This window comes from Thermobia domestica, chromosome 6, assembly GCF_964235325.1.
Source record: "Thermobia domestica chromosome 6, izTheDome1.hap1.1, whole genome shotgun sequence".
In the NCBI taxonomy this organism is placed as follows: Eukaryota; Metazoa; Arthropoda; class Insecta; order Zygentoma; family Lepismatidae; genus Thermobia; species Thermobia domestica.
In genome coordinates, this window is record NC_137459.1 from 70170684 (window position 1) to 70196047 (window position 25364).

General features: G+C 35.6%; 1 protein-coding gene across 3 annotated transcripts in view; it reads left to right on the forward strand.

The window, feature by feature from the left end:
- LOC145688047 (serine/threonine-protein kinase ATR-like) overlaps positions 1 to 25364 on the forward strand; it is a 297516-nt gene that overhangs the window by 58225 nt on the left and 213927 nt on the right. For all 3 annotated transcript variants that reach the window (XM_081761752.1, XM_081761751.1, XM_081761753.1), the window contains 2 exons: positions 9522 to 9747; positions 17301 to 17419. In XM_081761752.1, the coding sequence (XP_081617878.1) occupies positions 9522 to 9747; positions 17301 to 17419 (345 nt within the window). The remainder of the gene's footprint in view (positions 1 to 9521; positions 9748 to 17300; positions 17420 to 25364) is intronic.

Below are 25364 nucleotides of genomic sequence, written 5' to 3' on the forward strand. Positions count from 1 at the left end.
AGACTGCACTTATTTAATATAGAAAAGAACACATTTACACGTGACGTTTCGATCTTCTAGCCAAGATCCTCATCAGACGTACACTCTGATGTACGTCTGATGAGGATCTTGGCTAGAAGATCGAAACGTCACGTGTAAATGTGTTTTTTTTTTAATATATTAATTAAGTGCAGTCTTGTGCAGCAGTTTGTTTATTTTTCTAATTTTACCTGTTACGCATGGCGGAGCACGTGCTCTACGTGTCCCCCATCCCGAGTTATGCACAAGGTAAATCATTCAACCCAATTGTCCATGACCCTCAAAAGAATTTTGATGATGTGACTTGGGGGATGGGAAGTTATAAAAATAAATAAATAAATAAATAAATAAATAATACTTAGTAAGTCTTGAACCACCCAACCGATCTCAATCAAATGTTCAACATAGTTGAAGTTCGTGCCTGGGATGTTTTTTGTCATTTCACTTTGATGGTAGAACCTAGAAGAGGGGTAGATTTATATATAAAACTAACTAAGTGACTAACTCTATGGCCTATGGAACCCGGATGTTCAACGCCGTGTTCACAAAAGCTCTCCACTAACTTCTATCCTTAGCCAATTGAATCCAGTTTCTACTTTGTATTCCAATCTCTGCGAGATCTATTCTTAATATTGTCCTCCCATCTACGCCTAGGTCTTCCTAATGGTCGTTTTCCGATTGGTCTTCCAGTCAAGACTTTGAAAGCGTTTCTACTTTCTTCCATTCTAGCTACATGACCTGCCCATCTAAGCCTCCTAGACTTGACGACCCTAACAATGTTGGGTAAACCGTATATATTATGTAGTTCCTCGTTATGAAGTTTCCGCCATTCCCCATTCCCGTTCCTCTTCGGTCCGAATATTCTTCTCAGGATCCTGTTCTCAAATACTTTCAGTCTATGTTCTTCCCTCAGAGTAAGCGACCATGTTTCGCAACCATACAGAACAACAGGCATGATTATCGTTTCATATATTTTAAGCTTCAAATTCCTCGACAGAATTCGCGACGAGAAGAGATTTGGAACTGAATAGTAACACGAATTACCTGCTTTTAGTCGACATTTAATTTCTTCGTGAATATGATTTTCCTCTGTTAATATTGATCCTAGATATTTGAAAGTATCCACTTTATCAAAAGTATTATTTCATATTTTAATGCATCCATAATTTGCCGTATTACGGTCCCGACGCACTTCCATGTATTTAGTTTTCTCTGCATTTATTTCTAAACCCTTGTCCCTGCAAACGTTTAATAAAATCTCTGCATTTCTTTCTATTGTTCTCCTATCATCCCCTATTAAATTTACATCATCAGCATACGTCATAACCTGGTGAACACCGTTCAACTCTAGACCCTGGTTGCTATCTTTGATTTTCCTTATATCATATTCCAGGATTAAGTTGAATAATAATGGCGACAACGCATCTCCTTGTTTCAGGCCATTCTCGACGTGAAAGCTCGTGGACAAAAATTTTCCTACCCGGACTTTACTTTGGGATTCATTTAAACATACCTTAATTAATCTAATTAGCTTTTTCAGTATTCCAAATTCTGTAAGAACGTTGTATAATGTTTCTCTCCTAACCGAGTCGTAAGCCTTTCCAAAATCAATAAATAGTTGATGTACCGGGGTATTGTATTCCTACTTCTTTTCGATTTATACATAAAAATAAAAAAACTAAACTCTTGAACCACCCAACCGATCTCGAGCAAATTTTCAACATAGATGAGGTTCGAGCCTGGGATGATATTTATCTATTCACTTTGACGATAAAACTTAGGGGTTGGGTTGGGAGGGGGGATATATAAAAATAAATAAAACTTAATAACTCTTGAACCACCAGACCGATTTCGATCAAATTTTCAACTTACATGAACTTCGAACCTTAGATGGTTTTCGTCATATCACTTTGACGGTGTAACTTAAAGTGGGGGAGGGGGAGAGACATTTAAAAGTATTCGAAAATGACCTATATTAGTGTCGAATCTGTAGTTTTTGGAGTCGCTGAGATGAACAATGACACTTCCGATGCCGTGCCCCACAACATGGGGAGGGGAGGGGAATATATACAAAAATAATCGAAAATGACCGATATCAGCTTTAGTAATAGTAAGAAGTGACTGACTAACGGAACATATTACTATTTTTTTCTTAATTTAACCCAGCGAAGCGGGTAATTGATGCTAGTTATTTTATTAAAAAAATATTTTAATAATAACCCTAACATGTAAGTCATTTATTAAGAAAAAAGAATTACAAGTAGTAGTATATTTCTTGGAGTAAGTTTTCTTTGAGCGAAGTTTTGCGAAAACGCCTTCTAATTTTGTTCGTATTTCACAAGAAAGTTTTTCTTTAATAACTGCAACACTACATGATTTAGTTTAAGGAGTTGGTGCCACAAACTTTAGTGCAATGGCCCCTTTCTTTTTTTTCTTTTTTTTTTATATATATATATATTTAACCTAGAAGGGAAAAGGAGTGATTGGAAGTGGTTCACTGAGGTAACCATACGAGCTGTTCGAGTGCCATGCGAGACTTCGAGTTGAGAGGAATTCTGTATGAAAGAGCAGGAAGAATCCAAAATATTATCCACAGTAACATGTAGGGGCATTTACTGGTTAACGCGAAGGGAATACACGTTTCAGCGATTTCAAAAATACCGCTTCGATGCAGAAAAGAAGACAATCTCCAAAATATTTAAATTTATCTTACTTTGTAGCGAGATATATATATTTGAAACTTACGCTTCTAAAGGCGGAATTGGGAGGAGGGGTTTGATAAAATATTTAAATTTCCCGGTTTATATTTGTTGTAGTATTTTTCCCGTGCGAAGAACGGGCACTAATGCAAGTTCATATCATATAAACGGCATGATAAACAATGCGTATGCAGTTCTAAGTGTATAATGTTTTCTTCTATCACGTATGAAAAAAATTAAGTTACTTTTCCTACTTGGTTGTAGCGAGAGAATGCCAGCTTATCACATTAAATCCGGCCACTGAACCACGTAAATGTACATAAACAACGCTGTTATGTCTTCTGTTCCTCTGTATGCTGAAAGTCATTTTTTGTAATTGTGTACTGGACAAAGGTTGGAATAAATTCACTGAAGATGTGACAGGACTCAGTTTCTCCGTGATATTTAAAGTAAATTCTTTACCGAAATTGAACTAGTAGACTGCAATGTATTATTGTTTCCATCTGCTAATAATAATAATAATAGATAAATGAAATGGTAGGTACTAAACCTTCTTTCCTATTACTAGTAAATCAACATAAAGAGCAACACTACGTTACTACTGCTTTTTTACAAGTACTTAAGAGATGACGAGTAATGTCAACGTTTCAGTAGCAAACGTAACTGAAATGAAATGAAATGAAATCTTTGAGTTTACGTCCCACATTCATGCCGGCTAGGCTAAAGAAGACGGTGATGATGAGAAATAAATGAAATGGTGGAATGAAGAAAGTGTGAGGAAACGGGAGAACTCCGAGAAAACCCACGCACACAGTGTTTGTCCATCACAAAGTTCACTTGGCGCGAGCTGGGCTCGAACCAGGGACCCCATGCACCAGAGGTGAACACTCTACCACAGCCCCCGCGGTCCCCGCAAACGTAACTGACAAATTTTGTAGTGCTAAAGTAACCTATAACATCAGATATGATTTACTGATCATTTGTTTTCATACATAACGAAATACTGATCAACTGTTCAAAGTATTGAACGTACTTTCATTGATTAACATCTTTCTGAATTCCTTTCTGTCCATTTATATATATTAGAGAAAAAAAGGAAGATTTTTTTTTTAAGCTTAACACCTCACGATTTTGTCCTTTAGACTAAAGAAGACGGATAATTAATGAAAGTTACTAATTCCGAAATTTTTTGTGCTCTCCCACAGAGAATTGAACCTGGGACCACGTGCACATTAGAGACAAGACCAGGTGGATTAGTGATTTGTTTTAGTATACATAATTTAATTTCCTATTTTACGTAACTGTGAAGTATTTATGATATTCTTGCATTTATGCATGATACATGCTACATTAATGTTCATTGAAATAAAATATAGATTCGTTACTTAAAATATTATTATTATTATTAATTATTATAATAATAATAAATTTCTAGTAGGCATGCTAATTCAAACCCATGCTAAAATAACCAGTTCTTAGAGTTTCGTGACGCTAACCATCAAACTAGGAAAGGATGAGTTTGAAAATGCTTCCTCTATGTGTATCTAAGTTTCTTGCTGATCCTGACCCTTACAGGCTTGATTCATTCCGTGTCACCCAGTACGGTAGGTTTTGACTTTATTTACATATCATATGTACTGTATATTTGTTTTTGTAAACTGTTAAAGTGTATTCTGTATGTCAATTATATATTTACTTGGTGGCAACATGAAGATGGTCTATTGCCCTTGTAAAACTATGCATATTACTCTGTTATAAATTTCCTTGTGAGTAAAGATCCGAGGGACGTAAGGATCTAGGTTCAATTTTTTGAACTTAATTCTCCGGAATGCAGTCACTACTATTGTAAGGAAAAAATGCTTTTTATTTCATGAACATTCGTAAGTATTAAAACAGTTATGAACAGTTTTTAATGGGGAGTTAATTCCTGCCGAGCCTGTGCTTAAGGCTTATTCTGGTTGGAGAGTAGGGTGGGCCGAAAAATTTATTTTTTCTAATTTCGATTGGCCGGGTTGCGGAAAAGTTGCCTTGTGTTAATGGTAGTCAACATAGAAAATTTGGGTATTTTTGGGCAACCCCTTCCTTTGCCTCATAAAACTTGAATATTTTTATAGCTGCGGCTATGTAACCCGCACGACACTACGAAAAAAATGTCCTTCACAGTAGTTATTTTTTTTTTTTTTTTTTATTTTGATTGGCCGGGTTGCGGAAAAGTTACTTCGTGTTAGTGGTAGTCTACACAGAAAATTTGAATTTGTTTGCTCAACCCCTTGCTTTGCCTCATGAGACTTGGAATATTTTTATAGCTGCTGCTTCTATGCAACCCGCACGATACTACGAAGAAAATTGTTTTGCATAGCTATAACCTTTGGTTCTTTTTTACACTGAAGCATTCTGAGGCTGAAAATAAACCTGAAGAGAAAAGTGAGATGCAATATTGTTCCTAATGGTTAAAAGTGGTAATCAATTGGACGAAAAACTATATTTTTATGTTATAATTCACGTTTTTCATATATAGCGTGAAAAAAATATTGTCAAGTTTACATTGCAGTTTGTTGCACGTATACCATGAACAATTTCTTTTAGACTCGTTTATATTATAAAGAAAATTTTAGTCAAGTGCTCTGATATGAAGTAATTTTGAAATAACAATAATAGAAAATATACATTTACCTACAGCATTGTACACGACAATAATAATACGTAAAGCATTGTTTTATAAGAAGTCGGAAACATTGTAATTTTGTGCACAATCCAGTAACGATCAGCAATATCTTACGGATATTTGCCGAGCCGTTTCAGAAGGATTATGTCCGCCAGATCTTCTGAAGAAAAAGCCTGGGCCAATTGTCATGTCTCGATGGTTGACGACAGCTTCTCGCATTCTCCGATTATATATTAGCACCGAAAATCCCGAAGAAGCACTTCGTTGGCTTGCACAGTATGTGAGCAAAGTACTGCAGTTCGATTTGAAATAAAGTGAAATTCTTCTATCACCAACGGGACGCGACACTTGTGGATACTCGATCAGCATCCATTCTTCCAGAGGTATTAAGAAGAATCGTGTATACTGTGATTAGTTCCAACGCTTACTTTGCTCATCCTGGACAATTTCTTGTTGGCATTCATCACCGACAGGAGCGAGGACATCCGAGTTTTAGGATGTAGAAGAAGTGTCGGCAGAGAAAGAGATCAAGTCTACGTAAATTCGTTGTTCCGAAAGTAAACTTAGCCGCAAGTAAATATCATGAAATGATCGATTGGTTCTCAATGGACGTCACCGCGCTACCATTAAGAAGATAACTTTCTTCGAGTCATATAGAAGAAAATATTAGAACGACGGCTACAGCTTGTGAGGAAATTCAATGTTTTCTGTGCCATATGCAAGCGGTGGAGAGGATGATAAAAGTAGTTAGAGAAGCGTTAGCATCAGTATATGGAGCGGATCGAAGAGATGGATTTATCCAAGGCAAAATTGGCTCGAATAAAAAAAGTGAAAAGTTTGACTCCAAGCAGAACTATCAAATGTGGATGAGCAAGCAAGCAAGCAAGCAAGCAAAAAAAAAAAAAAAAAAAAAAAAAAAAAAAAAAAAAAAAAAAACGGAAGAAAGGGAGTGGGCGGGTGGAACTCGATTTGCAGCTACCTCCTCGTGATGGCTTCTGGGGAGTTTCGGAGTGTATGTGCCGAAACGAGCTAAGGGCTGCAAGGGAAAGTTAACAATTTTTCATGAGCTTTATTTATAATGTGTTTTGTAAACATCAATACAATTTCTTCGTCTAATCTACATTATAAAATTGAAAGTGACTATGTTTGTGACTTAATCTCTTGAACTGCCCGACCGATCTCGATCAAATTTCCAACGTAGATGCGGTTCTGGCCTGGGAGTGTTTTTAGCTATTTACTTTGACAGTAGAACTTAGGGGAGGGGGAGGTGGGGGACATAGAAAAAAAATAAAACAACTCTTGAACCACCAGACCGATCTCAATCAAATTTTCAACATATATGAAGTTCAAACCTGGGAGGTTCTTTATCATTTTATTTTGACAGTAGATTTTAGGGGAGGGGCAGGGGAGAAGGGGAAATATATGAAAATGAATAAAACTTAATAACTCTCTAACCACCCTACCGATCTCGATCTAATTTTCAACATAGATAAGGTTTGGGCCTGGGATGCTTTCTTCATTTCACTTTTACAGTACACCGAAGGGGAGGGAGAGGCGGGAGATATATGTCAAAAAGTAAAAATAAAAGTGACTGTCTTTGTGACTTCATCACGCTTAAACCACCCAACCGATCTTAACCAAATTTTCAACTTAGATGAAGTTCAGACTTGAGATAGTTTTTGTCGTATCACTTTAACGGTAGAACTTAGGGGAGGGGAGGGGAGAAATTTATACAAATAAATTAAATTTAATAACTCTTGAACCACCAGACCGATCTTGATCAAACTTTCAACATAGATAGGGTTCGGGCCTGGGATGTTTTCGTCATTTCACTTTTACGGTGCAACCTAGGGGATGGGGAGGGAGGAGATATATAAAAATCAATTTATATAAGACTGAAAGTGACTATTTTTGTGACTTCATCACTCTTAAACCACCCGACCGATCTCAATCAAATTTTCAACATAGATGAGTTTAGGGGAGGAATTGTTTTAGGCTATTCAGTTTGACGATGCAACGTAGGGGAGGGGGGATGGGAGAGAAATTTCAAAATGATCAAAAATGACCGATATTAGTGTTTAATCCATAGTTTTCGGGGCCAGTGAGAGAAACAGTGACACTTCTGATGCTGTTTTGAATCCAAGTTCAGCCCTGATAGTTGGGGATGGGGAGGGTACAACGTAGGGGAGGGGGATAAACATTTAAAAATTATAGAAAATGAGTAATATTAGTGTCGAATCCATAGTTTTAGGAGTAGCTGAGATTAACATTGACAATTCTGATGCCGTGTGTCGCAGCAAGGAGGAGGGGGAGGGGGAGTTATATATAATAATGATCGAAAATGACCAATATTAGTGTCTAATCCATGGTTTTCGGGATCATTCATATGAACCCTGACATTTCCGATCCGGTTTAAATCTAAAATCAGTCCTGCCACTTGGGGGAGGGTAAGAAAGAGATATATAAAAATGATCGAAAATGGACACTGTCATTGTCGAATTTATAGTTTTCTGGATCCCTTAGAAGAACAGTGGTACTTTCGATCCCGTTTAGATCCAAATTTAAACCCACAACTTGGGGGACGAAGAGATATTTAAAAATCATCGAAAATAACCGATATTAGTGCTGAGTCCACATTTTTGAGGTCGCTGAGATGAAGTGACACTTCCAATGCCATGGCCCGGAACATGGGGGTGGGGGAAATATATATATAAATGGTCAAAAATGACAGATACTACTGTTAAATCTATAGTTCTTGCGGTCGCCGAAATGAACAGTGACACTTCTGATGCTGTTTAAGTCCATTTTCAGCCCTGATACTTGGGGTTTGAGGAGGGATATGACATACATTAAAATGATCCAAAATGAGCAATATCAGTGTGCATTTAAATTATTTATTTCAACCCAGCGAAGCGGGTAATATATGCTAGTCGATTATAATTTTTAACGATATAGGAACACCGTATGTCATAGGAACCATGTCGCTTTTCTCTTGCTTTTTATTTTCAGCCTCAGAATGCTTCAGTGTGAAAAAACACAAAGGCTATAGCTGTGCATCTTAATTTCCTTCGTAGTGCCGTGCGGGTTGCATAGAAGCAGTTATAACAATAGTCAAGTCCCATGAGGTAAAGAAAAGGGTTGACCAAAAAAGAAAAAACAAATTTTCTGTGTTGACTATCATTAAGACAAGGCAACTTTTCCTCAACCCGGCCAATCAAAAAAAAAAAAAAAAAAAAAAAAAGAAAAAAAAAAGCTCTCTCTATTGGACAGAATCGACGATAAAAATGATTTTGATGATACTTCTAATTTCGTTAAAATTATGTTGATACTGTCACATGGCAATGCCAGTCTTGAGCGCGGATTCTCTATTAACAAAGAAAGTTTGGTTATGAACGAAAAGGAACGCTCTTTGACGACACTGTAGCATATTATTAAAGCAGTGAATGGTGTAGGCGATGTGCGGAAAATCAAATGTAACAAGGAGAATGATTCAAGCATTCCAAAGTTCACATGCACGCTATAAAGAAACCTTTGAAAATCAGCGAATCTTGAACAAAACGAGAAGAACAATTAAAATTGTAAGAAAAAAGTGAAAGCTGTTGGACGAAGCGACCCGAGAAGTGCATTAGTAGAAGAGCAAATGATGAAGAATTTGATAAAGAAATATAGGGTAGTGCGACAGATAAAATTTAAAGCTGCAGGCTTGTCTTAATTAGGAATTGTGGTAAGTATACAGAGTTGTGATGATATGGCTTGTGTCAAAATGCTGAGTTTGTATAGATTATTAGTTGTTAATGACAATTGTATTATAACGATAACAAGCTCAGTGTAATACTGTTCAATATAGTTCAGTTTTTTTTTTAATTTCTTATAGCAGTAAGCGTTGGTCTTACAAGAACATAAACAATAATTCAGTGAGGCGAAGAGCATAATAATATTAATGTCGTTAAAAATCTGACATTATTTGATCGGGAAAAATTCGTAAACTGTGTGTGAGCAAAAGTGGAGATTGTGGGAATTTCAAAAACCATGATCATTGGACACCCTGTAGATATTAACCAAATCTTATAAAATTATAGCTCTATAATTTTGTGAGTGAGTTCAGCTTTTGACTTGTGCTCTCTTGTTTCTTACGTTAGGTACGAGCCAGTATCGCTTGTTGTGTTCATGCAGTTATATTAGAGGAATATAACACATTGAGAGGGATTGATTGTTCCATGGATGATGTAGTGCATTGTTCAAATATGGTGATAAATGGCCTCCAGATTTTGACTTGTAAAGCCAGTGACCTTACGAATCAGGACAAATACCTATATGCGTATTGCAATTCCAGTCTGCACGAAGAGGAATTTGAACTTTTTATTGGTAAGTATGGATAATTCTATTCTTTCTTTGCTATTTTGATAATGCATTAGTGAATTATGTTATTAACGTAAAGAAAAGTTCCATTCTGAGCAGGCCATAGGAGTCTCAAGAATTGAGTTATATATAGGGTGTCTCAAAAGTCCCCTGACATAGGGTAACACTGTTATTATCAGAGTTACTAGAAGATGTAAGAGGAGAAACCATCTCTAAATATGGTTTTCAATCTCAAGTGAAGGGATTTTTTAAATCGAACGAGCCGTTTGGGCTGTACACTCTTTATGCGTCTAATGTTAAATGAAAATGAAACGTTGCCGATTACCTGGATCTCTAACATAAGTGAATGAAGTACTGTCTGTTATGCTAACGTGTCGATGGCCATCCCCCATTTCAAACATGCTCCCATTCACCATACTCTTACAAAATTTATCCACCTCCCTCCACGCCCTCCCCTCCCCCAGCCCCTCTATTAATGGCAATGTTGCATTTTCATTTAACATTGGTTGCATAAAGAGTGTACAACCCAAACGGCTCGTCTGATTTAAAAAAAAGAAAAAACAAATCCTTCACTTCCACAAATTGGAACTGGGGTGAAACTAAATAAAATCGCCTCTCCATACCGGGGATCAAAATCATGTCCGCACTGTCAGTAGGTAGACGCCTTACCATCAATGCTACTGCGCCTCTATGCTACTTACTATTCACACTTAGTACATTTATGTCGATTGTATTTTATTCATACCTGCAAATGTGGGAACATCTAAAAGTGAGTAAAATCAACTCAACATTGATTAAAACAGGGCACAAAATTTCAGGTCTGTATCCAGTAGCCAGATCACGGAGATTGTCACCATTTTCATTCCATCCTACAAAGTAAAGGCCAAATAACTGTCGCCAAACGCCAACGGCGACCGGAAATTTCGAGCCCTGGAGTAGAAAGTATATTTGGTGTGTAAATATAGGAAAATACACATCTGTCTGTAGTTTTGCGCGAATGCGACTGTAGATAATGCCTAGTTAATTATTTTATTGTGTTTCGGTATAAAATACTGTTTAGCTAAACGACTCACTAATAATTATTATGATTGAAATTAACAGTTTCTTTCATTATTACCAAACCATACTGTAATAATATATTTAATAAAGGTCTTGGGGTCCACTGAAGTTTCTAAGATTTATTGGGTTGATGCGAATGGAATGTCCGATTTTACGTCTGATAGGAAAACTATCCTCTGAGACGCAACCAATGGATGGACAAGGTGCGTACGTCACAAACTTCGCACGTGTTCAGAAAATAGGGGTTGCACAGCCAGTCAGGAGGCAACGTGTTGGACAAGGTTGCGTGAAAGTACATCATGGAAAACACAAGTTTAAACTGGGACACTCTGCACATGTCGACGAGAAACATGAACAGTGCATTTGGGCCATGAGTAGTAAGTGAACGCATCATACGCCGTTGGTTTGCGAAATTTGAGAAATGAACTCCACAGCCACAAACCAACAGCCAGGGTGGCTACAAACCTGGGAAACCGGGAAATGTCAGGAAATTTGAGAACTCAGCGAAAAGTCATGAATTTTATCAAGAATCAAAGAATTTTGATTTGCTAAGAACAATATTTAATATAAATAAAATAAAATAAAAATTATAAGACAATTTCAACTGTGGTTGAGTGCTTCTTTTTTATTAAGCAAGAAATGATCGTGCTTATTTTGCTGAAGCAACAATCAACGACGAAATGAACAGGAAAAGAAGCAAAAAGAAGTTAATGACAGGAAAGCAAAGATCATTCTAAAAGATCTTGACGATAAGAAAGTTCAAATAATGGAATATGTGCGAAAAAATGTTCAAAGTGAAAGAATTACATATTGTTTTTATTTTATTATTATTATTATTATTATTATTATTATTATTTATTTTATTTTTATTTTTTAAAGACATGTTTTTAATGTACCATAGTCAATTTTATGTTGATGCATCCACCCTTTTTCGATAAATGTTTCACTGTAACGTTTTCCTTTCATATCTCACGACACTTTCAGCATGTGACTAAAGTCTCACATGGATCAAGTTTCAGGGAAACTGTTATCTTGCTGTGTGCAGGAATTTTTAGGTCCGTGTTCTGTAATTTTATAATGAAATATGTTGTATTTGTTTTTATGTTATTCATTATTCCAGTTGATTAGGGAAAAATAGGTTAGTATATGTCATCGTCGTCATGTTTTCTTAGTATTGTTTTTCCATGTAATGGGAGTCTGTAAAAATTACATACAGGGAAGACGTTCTGGAAAACCGGGAAAAATTAGGGATTGTTTCCCCATGAAATTTGTAGCCACCCTGATAGCGTGTTGTTATAACTATCTCAGGAACACCTTCGAAGCGGACCCTTAGAAAAGTGTTCGTGCAATTGTAGACAAGTTAGACATACTCCACAGCAGTGAGGCTTCTCGCAGTTGGCAAGGTGGAAAGTGGATTTATGTATGTCACATGACTTAACACTGGCCAGCAAGTATCATCGTCTGGAGGTGTGCAGTTCTGTGAGTGTAGGGAGTAACTGGAAAGGTTTCTTCATCAGATTGACACTTCTGATTAAATAAATAAATAAATAAAAGTGGGTCTTCTAGGACATTCATAAATGGTCAAGACAGTGGTCGAGTCATGATCAACGTCCAAGACGGTTTCCAAAACCATCGCTCCACCCGCAGGTGTTGTTGCTAGTAGGGTGCTCTATGGTTGAGGTGATGGTTACAATGGTGAACACCATGAAATGCACTGCAAACTTGTCCCAGCAAGGATTCATCAATGGCCAATAATATGGTGTTTTCATATTGCATCACAATACGCAACCACACATCGCTCGAAGTAAGGTGCATACTGTCCATGAATTGCACTATGAAACTCTTCTTCACTTACCGACTATCAGCTCTTCTGGCATCTCGAACACTTGACATGGAGGAACTTCTTTGATAACCAAACCGTGCAACGTATGATTGAGGACTTTTTCGCATTGCCGACTCCAGAGTTCTTCCATTCTCAAACCCAGTTGTTGGCTGAGGGATGGTAAACACATATGACTGCTTCCGAGAACTACTTTAACTAACTGGCTATTGTAGTTTTTATTTATTTATTTATTTATTTATTTATTACGTTTTAGAAGTGACACACGTCAGTCGAACATTTTAATCGCATTAACCTAATAGTTTTTTTGGGTATAATATCTATCTATATGTATCAGAGCGAACCACTTAAAGTGACCCCTCCTCGTAATTTCTAAACTAATTGACAGAAAGCTGTAATATTGTACCAAGCGAATAGCAGGATGGGGGAAAGTTTGACCACAAGGTTAACAGCGTTGGCATCTCAACATAGTTCTATTTTTTAAACTAAAACAACGTCAGGTTATTACACATTACACAATCTACATGTAAAATGAAACTATAAAATACCACACTCTTTTTTTTCAGTATTGCCAATTAAGGATGCTATATCCAAATATGCAAATTTCGGAGTACTCTAATACAATAATAAAGGGACTGAGGTGAACGGGATGGTTGACATCTAAAGTAACTTAGTTTCGGATCCTATGACCGTGAGATTACACGTTTTGAATAAATAGAAACAAAGTTATAAGAAATTGAAAATTTAATTCTTTTTTTAAAGGCTTTATTAAAAAAAAGTGATTACATAAGTTTCATAGCTAAGGAGTTATATGGTTTCCAATAGACAATGCTATAGTAATGGCATTTACAGTAATTTGATATCTCATATTGTTTCGGAGATAAGATAAACACTGGTAAAGTTTGCAGCACTGCTTAAAACTACATATTTGTGAGGAATGTTTAAAAGCATCGTTGCTGTCTTTTTCATCTACGTATAATATCATAGTAATAGCATTTAGTAGTAGTAATTACAATAGATTCTTACAATTACATAATTTTAAACAGTTTGTTGCAAACCTTAGCTATGTTTATCAAGTCTCCTTAATGATTCGAAATATCGATTTGCTGTAAACCACATTATTATTGTTTTGTCTATTGGAAACCATGTAGCTCCTTAGATATGATACTTACCTAAACATTTTTTTGAAATAAAGTCTTTATTTAAAAAAAAAGAAAGTCAAATATTCAGTTTATTAAAACTTTATTCTTATTTATTCCAAATGCGTCGTATCATTGTCATATTCGACACTGTTACTTTAAATATGCACCGCCTCGTTCATCTCAGTTACTTTATTATTGTCGTAGACTCTTCCGAAAGTTTGATATTGGTGGTACTGTAGCATCGTTAGTTGGCAACACTGAATAAAAAAGTGTGGTATTTAAGTGTTTTGTTTTACATGTGAATTTAAAATATGTAATAACCAGACGTAGTGCCATTTAAAAAAAAAAAGTAACTTTCTTGCGATGGCAACACTATTAATCTGCTTGTGTTGTCGAGTATGTCTAATTTTTTCTCTTTTTTTATTTGCTGGGTGCAAGAATTCGGCATCTTCTGTCAATTAGTTTAGAAGTTACCGTGAGGGGTCACTTTAAGTGGTTCATTCTGTATTTTCTAAAACTTTCGATTACTACTTATTCCCTTCATAGGTACATATTTAAAATGAAAATGAAATCTTTAAGTTTTACGTCCCACGGCTATGCCGGTTAGGCTAAAGAAGACGGTGATGATGAGAGATGAGTGAAATGGTGAAATGAAGAAAGTGGGAGGAAACTGGAGAACCCCGAGAAAACCCACGAGCACGGTGTTTGTCCACCACAAAGTGCACACGGCCCGAGCTGGAATCGAACCAGGAACCCCATGCACCGGAGATGAACGCTTTACCACTGAGCCACCGCGCCCCCGTTCATATGTACGTGATGAAAGTTGCTATTCAAGATATGACATTGTTCTATCTTAATAAGAACTAAATAAATCTTACGTTTTCATGATACAATATTGAACTATTCTATATTTACCAGTTTAAATAAATAATGGTGAGGCAAAAAGATGTTAACATTAAATGAGGGTTTGCTCACGTGAAATTACAAGGCAAGGATTTGGTTGCATGGTTTCAATTTGGTACCCATCCCGCTCAATGCACTTATGGAGTCTTTCCAGTGTTGGTTATATGGCCCTCTGTGCCATTTGGGCAGGGGTAGCAGCGATGACCTGACTGATTCGGTACTTCAGGTCGTCCAAGTTGCTAGGTTTGCTGGCATACACACGATGCTTCGTCAGAAAACGTGAACAGACTGTCCGGCTGCGTGCACACCATTTCCAAGATGATTTGTGCACTATTCACACGTGCTTGCTTGTCCACGTTTGGGAGATACTGCACAATCTGTAAGTGGTATGGCTTCATTCTTAATTCACGGTGTAAAATTCTAACTACTGGCCTTTGAGAAATGTTAGTCTCTAGAGGAAGTCTGCTCGAGGACTTGGGTGTGCTGGGTGCCATCGCTCCCTGGACGAGGATGATATTCTCTTCAGTTCAGACAGATCTCTTTTTAACACTGTTTCTCTTACAATCGTCTTGAACGGACCCGTCCTTACAAACTTCTCGTAGAACCTACCAATTCTCAGACGCAAAGTTGCATCCCGTCCGGTCGAGGACATGAATTTTTCTTGTACGATGGTTGGGGACTGAAAAACCTCCATTTAATGTTAACATCTTTTTGTCTCACCCTGTATATTATTTGAGTATGAGTAATTTGTACATAAGCATACGATAGCTGTATTTTAAAAATTGCCAATAAGTGTTGAAAAAGCGGGCTTGCAAGGATCTGCTGGACGTATTAGACAGACAAATTCTCTTATCATGTTCATTAATTTTGTAGCTGTACTCTCTAGGAATAACATTACTACCATTCATTTCTGTGGTGGGATATTCGATTTCGCATCGTGGTGAGGTATTTCATCAAGTATCTTTAGTCTTAAAAACCGTTATGTAAGTAGTTCTGTATGTAAATGTAAATTCATTTTTGTATGTGAATTCATAATTTCTTTTAATTGCTCATGAAGGTTTTTATTGAAGGACAACTATAGAGAATCAATATGATAATGTATCTCATACTGATTTTCGCAATTATTTAAAAAAAAATTGAATTATTTTTACAATTTGAGGCTGATGTTGACGCTATATTATTTTTGTTTACTTCTCCACAATCATCGGTAGCATGGAGAAGATTAACTGCAAAGCAATAGAGAGCTGCATCATAAAGGATAAAAACTATAAAACCACTATGTACATAAGAAGACCATAAGCATTCGACAGTGACTGTTTTTCATTAGAGGTGAATGAATCAAATTGCCGTAATCAGTATGTACTACTGTTTTTTTTTTTTTTTTTCTATTCATAATGTTTCTTTCTCTTAAAGGGTTGTTGTTTCTTAACTGTGACGTATGAAAACTAAGGATGGCTAAAAGAAACATATACGACAAAATCAATGAAAAGACTAAGACTGCACAAAAAAAGGACTAAGTTTCCATTCAATTAATGCACCGCTGAAACATTCGTCTTTGCGACATGTTGAGTGTCCTGGTTATAATGAATCTCATCCTTTCTCGCGCCAATCAATTAGTTTTACTAGACGACAACAATTTCTGTGGCGTGGTGACACTTTACCTTGAAGGTTTACTGTTTGGAGAATAATGCTGATTAATGCATTATTGTTAAGTCCCCATTGGTCACGTGTTTGCAAGTGGGAAAAAGAAAATTTACGCGTGTTGAAGAATAACTAAGCAAATGATTTTTGTTCCCGAAGTAGTTTGAGAAAAGGAAAATAATCGACGGTTGAATTGAAATATTTAAGATTGATTCTGAAACGCGTACCTCAATTACGTGTACTTTTCTTTCTCTATTTACTTGTATTGTTTCTTTATTTTTATTTTTTATTTATTTTTTGAGAAAAAGAAAGAGTTGAGTTGAGGTGATTTTAGTTTAACGTCCCCATCAGCAGCGAGGCTATATGAGACGTGGACCTACTGATTAACGTGGAATCCGAACCACATGAGCTCCCTCCGGGAATCGAACCCGGGCCTCCCACGCCAAAGGCGCGTGCGCTAACCGCTTAGCCATGGAGGAGCTCGAGAAAAATAAAGAATTACGAATTACATTAATTCACATTTTCTGTGCGGGATCGGAATCTGGAGTTCTATTTTACGTATATTTGTTTGTTTTGGATAATCAAAATGTTGAAGGAACAAGTTGATTTAAGTTCTTGATTCAATCACCAAGATTTCAGCCACCAATGATCCTCTTTTTTGCAAAAAAGGAACAATAGATTTCCAAAAGAAAGGCATGTTTGAGGAATGTTGTGATGCTTTATAATGTTTAGTGATAGTTATATTGTATAGCTGTTTTGATATACCTCGGTATATTCTTTACTTTTATATTTTCTGTGTTTTGTAATGTTCCCCCTCCATGTTTTGCACCTTCCTTCCTGTAGCTTGAGATTTAATTTTTTGTACTACTAATGATGCTTTAAAAAAAAAAAATCCATGTAAGTTTCTAATTGTGAGAATCATTGAACCGAAATATTATTCATAAAAATATGTTTCTTTCTTTATTTTTAAATAGATGAATTGCAACTAGCAATGGCTGATTACATGGGATGGTTCGTACAATTTATGACAACAAACGCTGTAGAATTCAAGTCACAGAAACGTTATTTTCTACAAGAAGTTGAGAAATATCCGGTATGTAACTTCTGTTTCTTATTAATATGTCATTTGGAGATAATTTCACTCTGTTGTACTTTGAATATATATATATATATATAATTGCAGTTAAGTTACCATAGTTACTACCGCCTCCAAAGGTGAGAAGAGTTGAAAAAAATAAAATGTTCAAAATATCCGAGTGTTGAATCCATAGTGTTCAGGTAGGAAAGTCGGCTGAACCTGTTTCAAATTAATTTTTAAACGTACTACCTAAATCAAGCTGGGTTTTTATCTTGTCATTTTGATTAAAGTGCGTATTTTAAGGAGGAAGGGGGGGTCAAAATTTATGCCCAAATAGAATATCTTATAGAATACTTTAATTCAAATGCGTATCCTAATGGGGGGAGAGGGAAGAGGGTTAAAATATATTCGCCCCAATGGTAATTGAAAACAGCAACGTTGCCAGTCATAGTGTTACAAAAGACGCGTAAGTTCACGCAATAATTGAATGGAAAGCAAGCAAAAATTATACCATAGAGAAGATACAAGAATACTACAAATCTCGGTTGCAGGGGAGGTCGAGGTAGGAGGAAGAAATTCGTAACAAGTTGAAAGTTGATTATGAAAATTGTTTAAGACGCGAAATAAATAATGCAGTTAAACTGCCTGTGATAAGCTGGGTTGTCACTTTACAAGAATCTTGTAGCTGTCATAAAGAAAAAAATCTTGCAACCCTACAATATTTCTCAATGTAAACATAGTCTTGAAAGGGATATACAACATTTTTTTTTCCATCTTGCAAGAAATCAAACCTTGTGCAGCTTTCTGGATCATCTTGCTTGCTACCTGCTATCGCTTTCCCGCTGACATAGAGAAAAAAACAGTTTCGCCGCTTCCGAAACAACGGATTCTTTTGGACGGAGAGAGGAAGCGCGCCAGAATACACGTTTTTAATGAGGAGGTTCACTATTTGCCCACTAGAGTGCAGTGCTGCATGGGTGGAGATATCTTCCTTGCTTTAAAATTTAAATTTCTTTCATACAGTCTTTCGAACCAATTCAATTGGAATGCATTTCGAAGTTGAATAGAAAAGAAATTTAAGTTTTGGTTTCATTAAAATGGAATCTTATAAACTATAGGAGTTTATAAACTAGAACTTTCCAAGAGTTTATAAACTGTAGGTAATTCCAAAATAAATCTGAAATTTCAAGATATTCCAACACAAACTCGATAATGCAATTAACATTTAATTTAGAACTAGCAGTTGTTACTTTTAAAAGGAATTTGAAGATATATTAATGTTAGCGAATAAATTTTAGGTTTAAATTATGCTTCCAATTGCAAAATCCTTATTCTTTTGTAAGTAGGAAAATAGAACAGGTCTAATTCGTAGTCCCTGAAATTTAAAGTAGTTTCTTCTTTAAACTTAATGTATGGCTTAAATTTTAATTTAAGATTGAATTTTAAGATGTGAAGTGCATTCATAGTAGTACTACCATGATCTACAACTACGTAAATAATTTTATGCTTTAACCCTTACCATCTTCAAATAATAAAATAGATTCAAGAAAAATAGGACTTAGGAGCGTTTTTACTACCTTCGATGATGCTTCACTTTACTGGAGTATGACTGACCAATTTCTCCAGCAACTACTACAATGCGCCGCGAAGACTTTTCGGTTAAATTTAGAGATCAATGTTACTTTACCAGTTTGTACATTAATTCTAAGAAACCCGAATTATTTCCAAATTTAATAAATAAGATTATCTAAATTTAGTTACCCGTATTTATGAAGTTTTAGCACAAAATAACTTTAGTTAGGATCAATATTCTACTTTAATTCTCAATTAGATTAATTTAATTAGTTCAAGCTTTGAAGAAGCACTATTAATTTACTCCTTTAACCTTTATCCGGGCAACCGGGGCCTCCCAGGCCCAGTAGCTTCATTTTTCTAAAATTGCTCAATAACCATACATATTTCGAAGACATAAAATACTGAATTCTTCTATCTTTCGTCGAAGTTAAAATCATGAACATATCGAGTTGGTAAGGCTAATGTTTTTTAATTTGAAAATCTTTTCCTGACGTAACCGGGCAACCGGGGCCTAGGAGGCCCCTTATAACTTTAGTGAAATTCCTGTCAAATATTAGATCAAATTGTCACATAATTATATATTGAACACGTGACTATTGTAACCTTTAGTCGGAATAGTATGCGGCAACAGACATTGAATTTTGAGTGTTCTGCACTTAAAATATATACTGGGCCTGACAGGCCCCGGTTGCCCGTTAAGTTACAAAAATGTCTGGACCGGATTTGCTATTCTGCTTGGCGGCTTACAAAAGCGTGACACGAAGTTTCGCTACTTGACAAAAATATATACCGGTACATTCTAGACTAGTCTAAACAGTAAGTGACAATAGGCATTGATTATGTGTATTCTGCACTTAAAATATATACTGGGCCTCACAGGCCCCGGTTGCCCGTTTACGTTACAAAAATGTCTTGCCCGGATAAGGGTTAATAACTAATTTCAGTGCCCAATTTAACTTTAGTTAGCTCAAAGCAAAACAACTATTTTCTGAATCAATTCTATGCTTAACGATTACTATTTATCTGAGAAGCACGTAATTACGAAAGCGATTAGGCTGCAAAATGAATAAATGCAAAGAAACAAAAAGAAACTGTTAGATTTATGTATTTTAACCGTTTAAAAGGCTTTAAACTACTGGTTGGATCAAAAGATTTCCAATCAGACCTGACAAATTTGCCTTTTTTAATAATGCTGAAAACTAACAAACCAGGTATTGCCAATTTCCGGATATTAATTTTGTATTTCACAAATTCCATCATTGATCACAAAACCCAATTTGAGAATTGAGTGACAAAATGTTTAGGCGAATTAATCACATTTTAAAGCCTCTAGTTAGAACATTTCACATTTGGCAACGTGTCTTCTTTAACATCACTCACTTTGTATTAAGAAATCACTTTTTTTATTTTTTATTTTTATTTATTATATTATTATTATTATTATTATTATTATTTGCAAAATTTAGGATCAAATTATTAAAAAGGAAATTTAAATGTCATTTGGATTTAATCTTACTGATTTGTAAACGTGCATAATATTAATTTCATTCCCTTCGTCATCCACTCGAAATCAAACTGAATAGAAAATGTTACAAATTTCGTTTGCTCCATTTTAAGAACACGTAACGACAGGTATTCATTGCCGTTATACGGGGCAAATTCGTGCTGTAGGAACAGCGGTCACCGACCACCACAGAAAGCGTAACTACGGAAAGATGTTCACTCAAGAAACTAATTCTTTAGTATTTCGCGAAGCTGGGGTACCATTTGGAAAAAGCAAGCTGGCAGTTATCCCCATCCCCTGAGTTTGAGATATATATTTATATATACATTTTAATCAATAGTATAATAATATGGAAAACGCGAAGATCAGTATATCGGAGAGTCTTACTCCTCCTTCAAATAAAACCTTAAATGGCGCTACTGCAGGCAAGAGGAATTATTGTGTAAGAAAATGAACGGTCGCTAATTTATATCAATACTAAGATATGTCCTTTTTGCGTACGGGAAGAATTTACTGTAATAAATATAAAACAAGAAATTAGAGTATTATAAAAATTATTTTTCTTTTTTCTTCAAATATAGATCGTTTTGCAAATCTTAATCATGTATTTTTAATAGATTGTGTACTGGAAAGCACACCTCCAATTTGAAGGTATCCTAATAATGGGACACTTTCTGAATAAAGAAAGAGAAATTTAAGTGTTTTAGAAGTTTTCCTGTTTTCTTCCTTAGGAGTGGAATTTCCAGAAACTCCGAAACATTTATTTTGTTACCTTCAATTAAGAGTGTATACAAAAGTTCACACCTCCAGCTTGATCATCCTTGGATTCTATATTTTCTGGATAAAGAAAGGAAATTTGGTTACTATAGAAATGATCTCTTTTCCACTTTAAAAAACACTGAAATACGTATTTCCTTATTTTTAAGTAAGAGCTTATTTTATTCATCGAATTTCACATCTCCATCTTAAACAAATCCTTAAGACATAGGGGAATTCGCATATAAAAGTGGTCGCTTTGAGTTTTTACGTTGAAACATTTCCTTACTTTTATAATTAGGAGCTCATATGCCAAATTCCACACTTCCAAATAAACCATATCTTTAATTCGGCACGTTCTGGATAAGCAAAGAGAAAGTTGAATATTGTTGGAACGATACCTATGTCCTTCTTAAGAGCGAGGTTTCGAAAAAGCTAAAAGATGTATTTCCTTGTTTTTAATGAAGAGTCTATACGCCGAATTTCATTTCTCAAAATCAGGGATTCATGAGACATTGAATCTAGGTAGGAATTTATCCCCGTATTTAAGACTCCATAGAATACATATTTCAGTAAAATCCTTGTTATTATATCTGTTGATATTGTGACATGAGAAGTATTCTGTCCAAATTTCTGCCCACACAGCATGAAATTCAGTAACAGTCAATTGAGGAATGTTTCCGCAGCATATGATCTCTCGTTTCGAAAACGTTAAATAGACTCCGTGCTCGCGTGATTAATCTTTTTTTTTTTTTTTTTTTTTTTTTTTTTTTTTTTTTTTTTTGCTATAGAAACATTTGAAGGATATGGTCTACACCAATCTTACACTATAAAGGAGTCGCGGCTTATTTTTTATTTTATTTTACTTTATTTTTATCAGTGAAAGAGTTTGCTGCAAAATTCACTCCGCTGATTCAAATCACAAGGACGAAGTTTTTGCTCTATTCGAATTTTAAAAAGGCATGCTCCTCCTCCGGTTAACTTGGTATAAGTAAATTCTAAATGTGAGTTGAATAATCGCGCCCTGGTACTGTAAGTATAAGCGATTCATACTTATACTTGGTAAAATAAAAAATCTCCTCCTGAAAACCTGTATTTCTTGACTTATATCTAGACTACGCGGAAGAAACAATGTATCTCCAGGCATTTTCTATCATTGCTGGTTTTCATTGCAATAAGTTTATGTTTTTTCACTGGATGAAAGATATTACTTTTACGTCTTAGGGTTTTGTGAGTTAAACTAGGGCATTATCTAAAATTATCGGACAAGATGTTTCTTAGAAATAATCGGACAAGGTGTTGTGGAAATAGTTGTAACAAAAGAAGAGCGTTACTATGAAATATAAATGATGTGTATAAATAATGTTGATGTAGAAATGGAGCCGTAAGTGGCTGAAGTCTTTTGTATGTTAAGGAGAGGTAGAGACAAGTGTGGTAGTTAATGTTTTAGTGGCTTATGGTAATGCCAAGTGTGGTCATAGTTATTGTGATCATTTTTGGGATACAGGAATGTTCCTGTTTAATTGAATGTAAAGGTATAAGTCAATTTAAGGTTGACAGTGAAAAAGAAAGTGGTATCGTAATTTGTTGGTAGACTCTAGTAGATTTGGGAAGTTAATTAATGCTTTTTGTATGGACACCTAACAATATGCTGCATTGCATACAGTTTCTCTTTCTAAACATGTCTCTTTCAAATTACGCAAGGCACAAATTTTAAAACTAATTATTTTAAAGAAATTCGTGAATGACTGAGCCCTTTCGAGATTGTTAATCACTCAAACGTGATTTTTATGTGAGCAAAAGATCTTTTATAAAATATATTATAAAGGGTGGTCCAACTACAATGCACGATGTTAATTGTAAATAAAACGCAAAGTTTTCAGAGAATAATCTTAATATTTTTTTTTTTTTTTTTTTATTATGATAGAAGAATCTATGACAATTATGTGTGAAACAAAATATCGGCCAAATGCTCGCCACGGCTTCGATGGCAGACTTCTATCCGATGGTCCATATTTTCAATGAGTCTGAGACATAATTGAGGTTCAATATCATTAATGTGCCGAATTATCGCATCCTTTAGCTCTTGAATTGTTCTTGGCTTATTGACGTACACTTTTTCTTTAAATATCCCCACAGAAAAAAGTCCGATGGTGTCAAATCACATGATCGTGGCGGCCAGTTAACATCGCCACCACGTGAGACTACACGGCCATTGAATTTTTCGCGCAAAAGAGCCAATGTTTCGTTGGCTGTGTGGCACGTGGCACCATCCTGTTGGAACCACATATCGTCCAGGTCCATATCCTCAATTTCTGGCCACAAGAAGTCCGTTATCATCTCGCGATAGCGAACACCAGTCACGGTAACTGCTTGGCTGACCTCATTTTCAAAAAAGCACGGCCCGATGATGCCGCCAGCCCATAACGAACTTGGCGAGCATGCACAGCTGTCTTCACATTTCCTACAGACCCTGTTTTCTGAAATTTGCGCACAATACTTCCGATTGTTGACACATTTGGTCGATTATGCTGACCAAAAACATCACGAAGTGCACGAAATGCATTTTGATTTGAACGTCCATTTTCGTAAAAGGCTTCAATAATCTTCACGCATTGCTCAATTGTGTACCTCTCCATGGTTGAATTTGCCAAACCCTGAAACAAAGAAATGTCAAATTAAGTTGGGCAAAAACCTTGACGTTACGGTGTGACACACAATTAACATCGTACATTGTAGTTGGACCACCCTTTATTATAGTTATTTATTTATTTATTTAAGGGAAACCCTCGCTTATACTCTAAGCTAATGGTTCCCAACAACTGGTTCACGCACTTTCTTAGGTTGTATTGGAAAATTTTACAAATAGAAATGATGTGTTTAACAAATAACTAAAATCAGTTTTGAACGTATTATACACTTCTGGTCAAGTAAACTGCCTTTGAGAGACTGTCATATATATATATATATATATATATATATATATATATATATATATATCTTGCGAATTCCCTTAGGTTTGATTCATTTTTCCTGCATTTTTGTCAAATACAGAGTTGGAAATTGAACGATCATATCACTGTATGCATGCCTTAGTTGAGTTGACTGTATGGTGTAGATCAAAACATAGCTACTATACACAAAAATACTGTAATTTGAAATCGTAAAATTGATAAGTGATCTATATTTGAAATCTAGAACTTTTTTTAAAGTAGAGAGAGAGAGAGAGAGAGAGAGAGAGATCGAAGTAATAGCAATATCATAATTGCAAATAGATTATGACGACTAACCTTTGTTTTGGGTATTTGGTTGTTTCACTGCCAATTCTCATATGTCCTTTTCAGTGAGCTTCCTTAGAACCAAAACCAAAAAAGTACTTTATCAAAAGCCCATCGATGTGGGCACTGCGCAAGCAATTATATTTTAAAATATTCTGCTCTTTCCTGGAAACGCGTTACTCGTCCGATTCATAGGAGCACGGTGGCTCAATTGTAAATCGCGCTTACTTCTAGTGCATGGAGTTCCTCATCAGGTCACCTTCCAAGTAAGCTTGTGGTGGACAACATCGTGTTTGTGCTTTCTCGGGATACTTCCGTTTCCTCCCAGATTCTCATTCCACCAATTTCCCCATCATTCACTTGCCTTAATCGTCCGTCTCCCGTAGCCCAATGAGTATAATCATGGGACGTTAAACTGAAAGTTTTCATTTCATTTTCATCTTATTCATCTGTTGCATAGGCAATAAAGGAAAACCGATCTTTGTTTCCAAAAGAGTTGAAGATCTCAAGAAACAAGTAATGTGGTATTTAGTTGCACTGCGAGCATTATAGCCTTCATGACACTGTAAAGTTATATGTTAGAATATAATAGAGCAGGAAGTAAATCAAATTTTGAAGAACCGATATAGACCTAGATTAATACGTTGTGCTGCGCATAGTGCCATGTTTTTTTTTCTTTCTTTCTTTCTTTCAGACCCTTCAAACAATCATTCTTTCAGCAAACCAGTTAAAGTCGTTTGTTACTTATTTTCTGTTATATTTTATTTTTTGTAACATAAAGTTTTTTTGTAACAGTAAGTCCTGAGAAGTCTTACTGCAAGTTAACTCTCGATTATTATGTGACCTG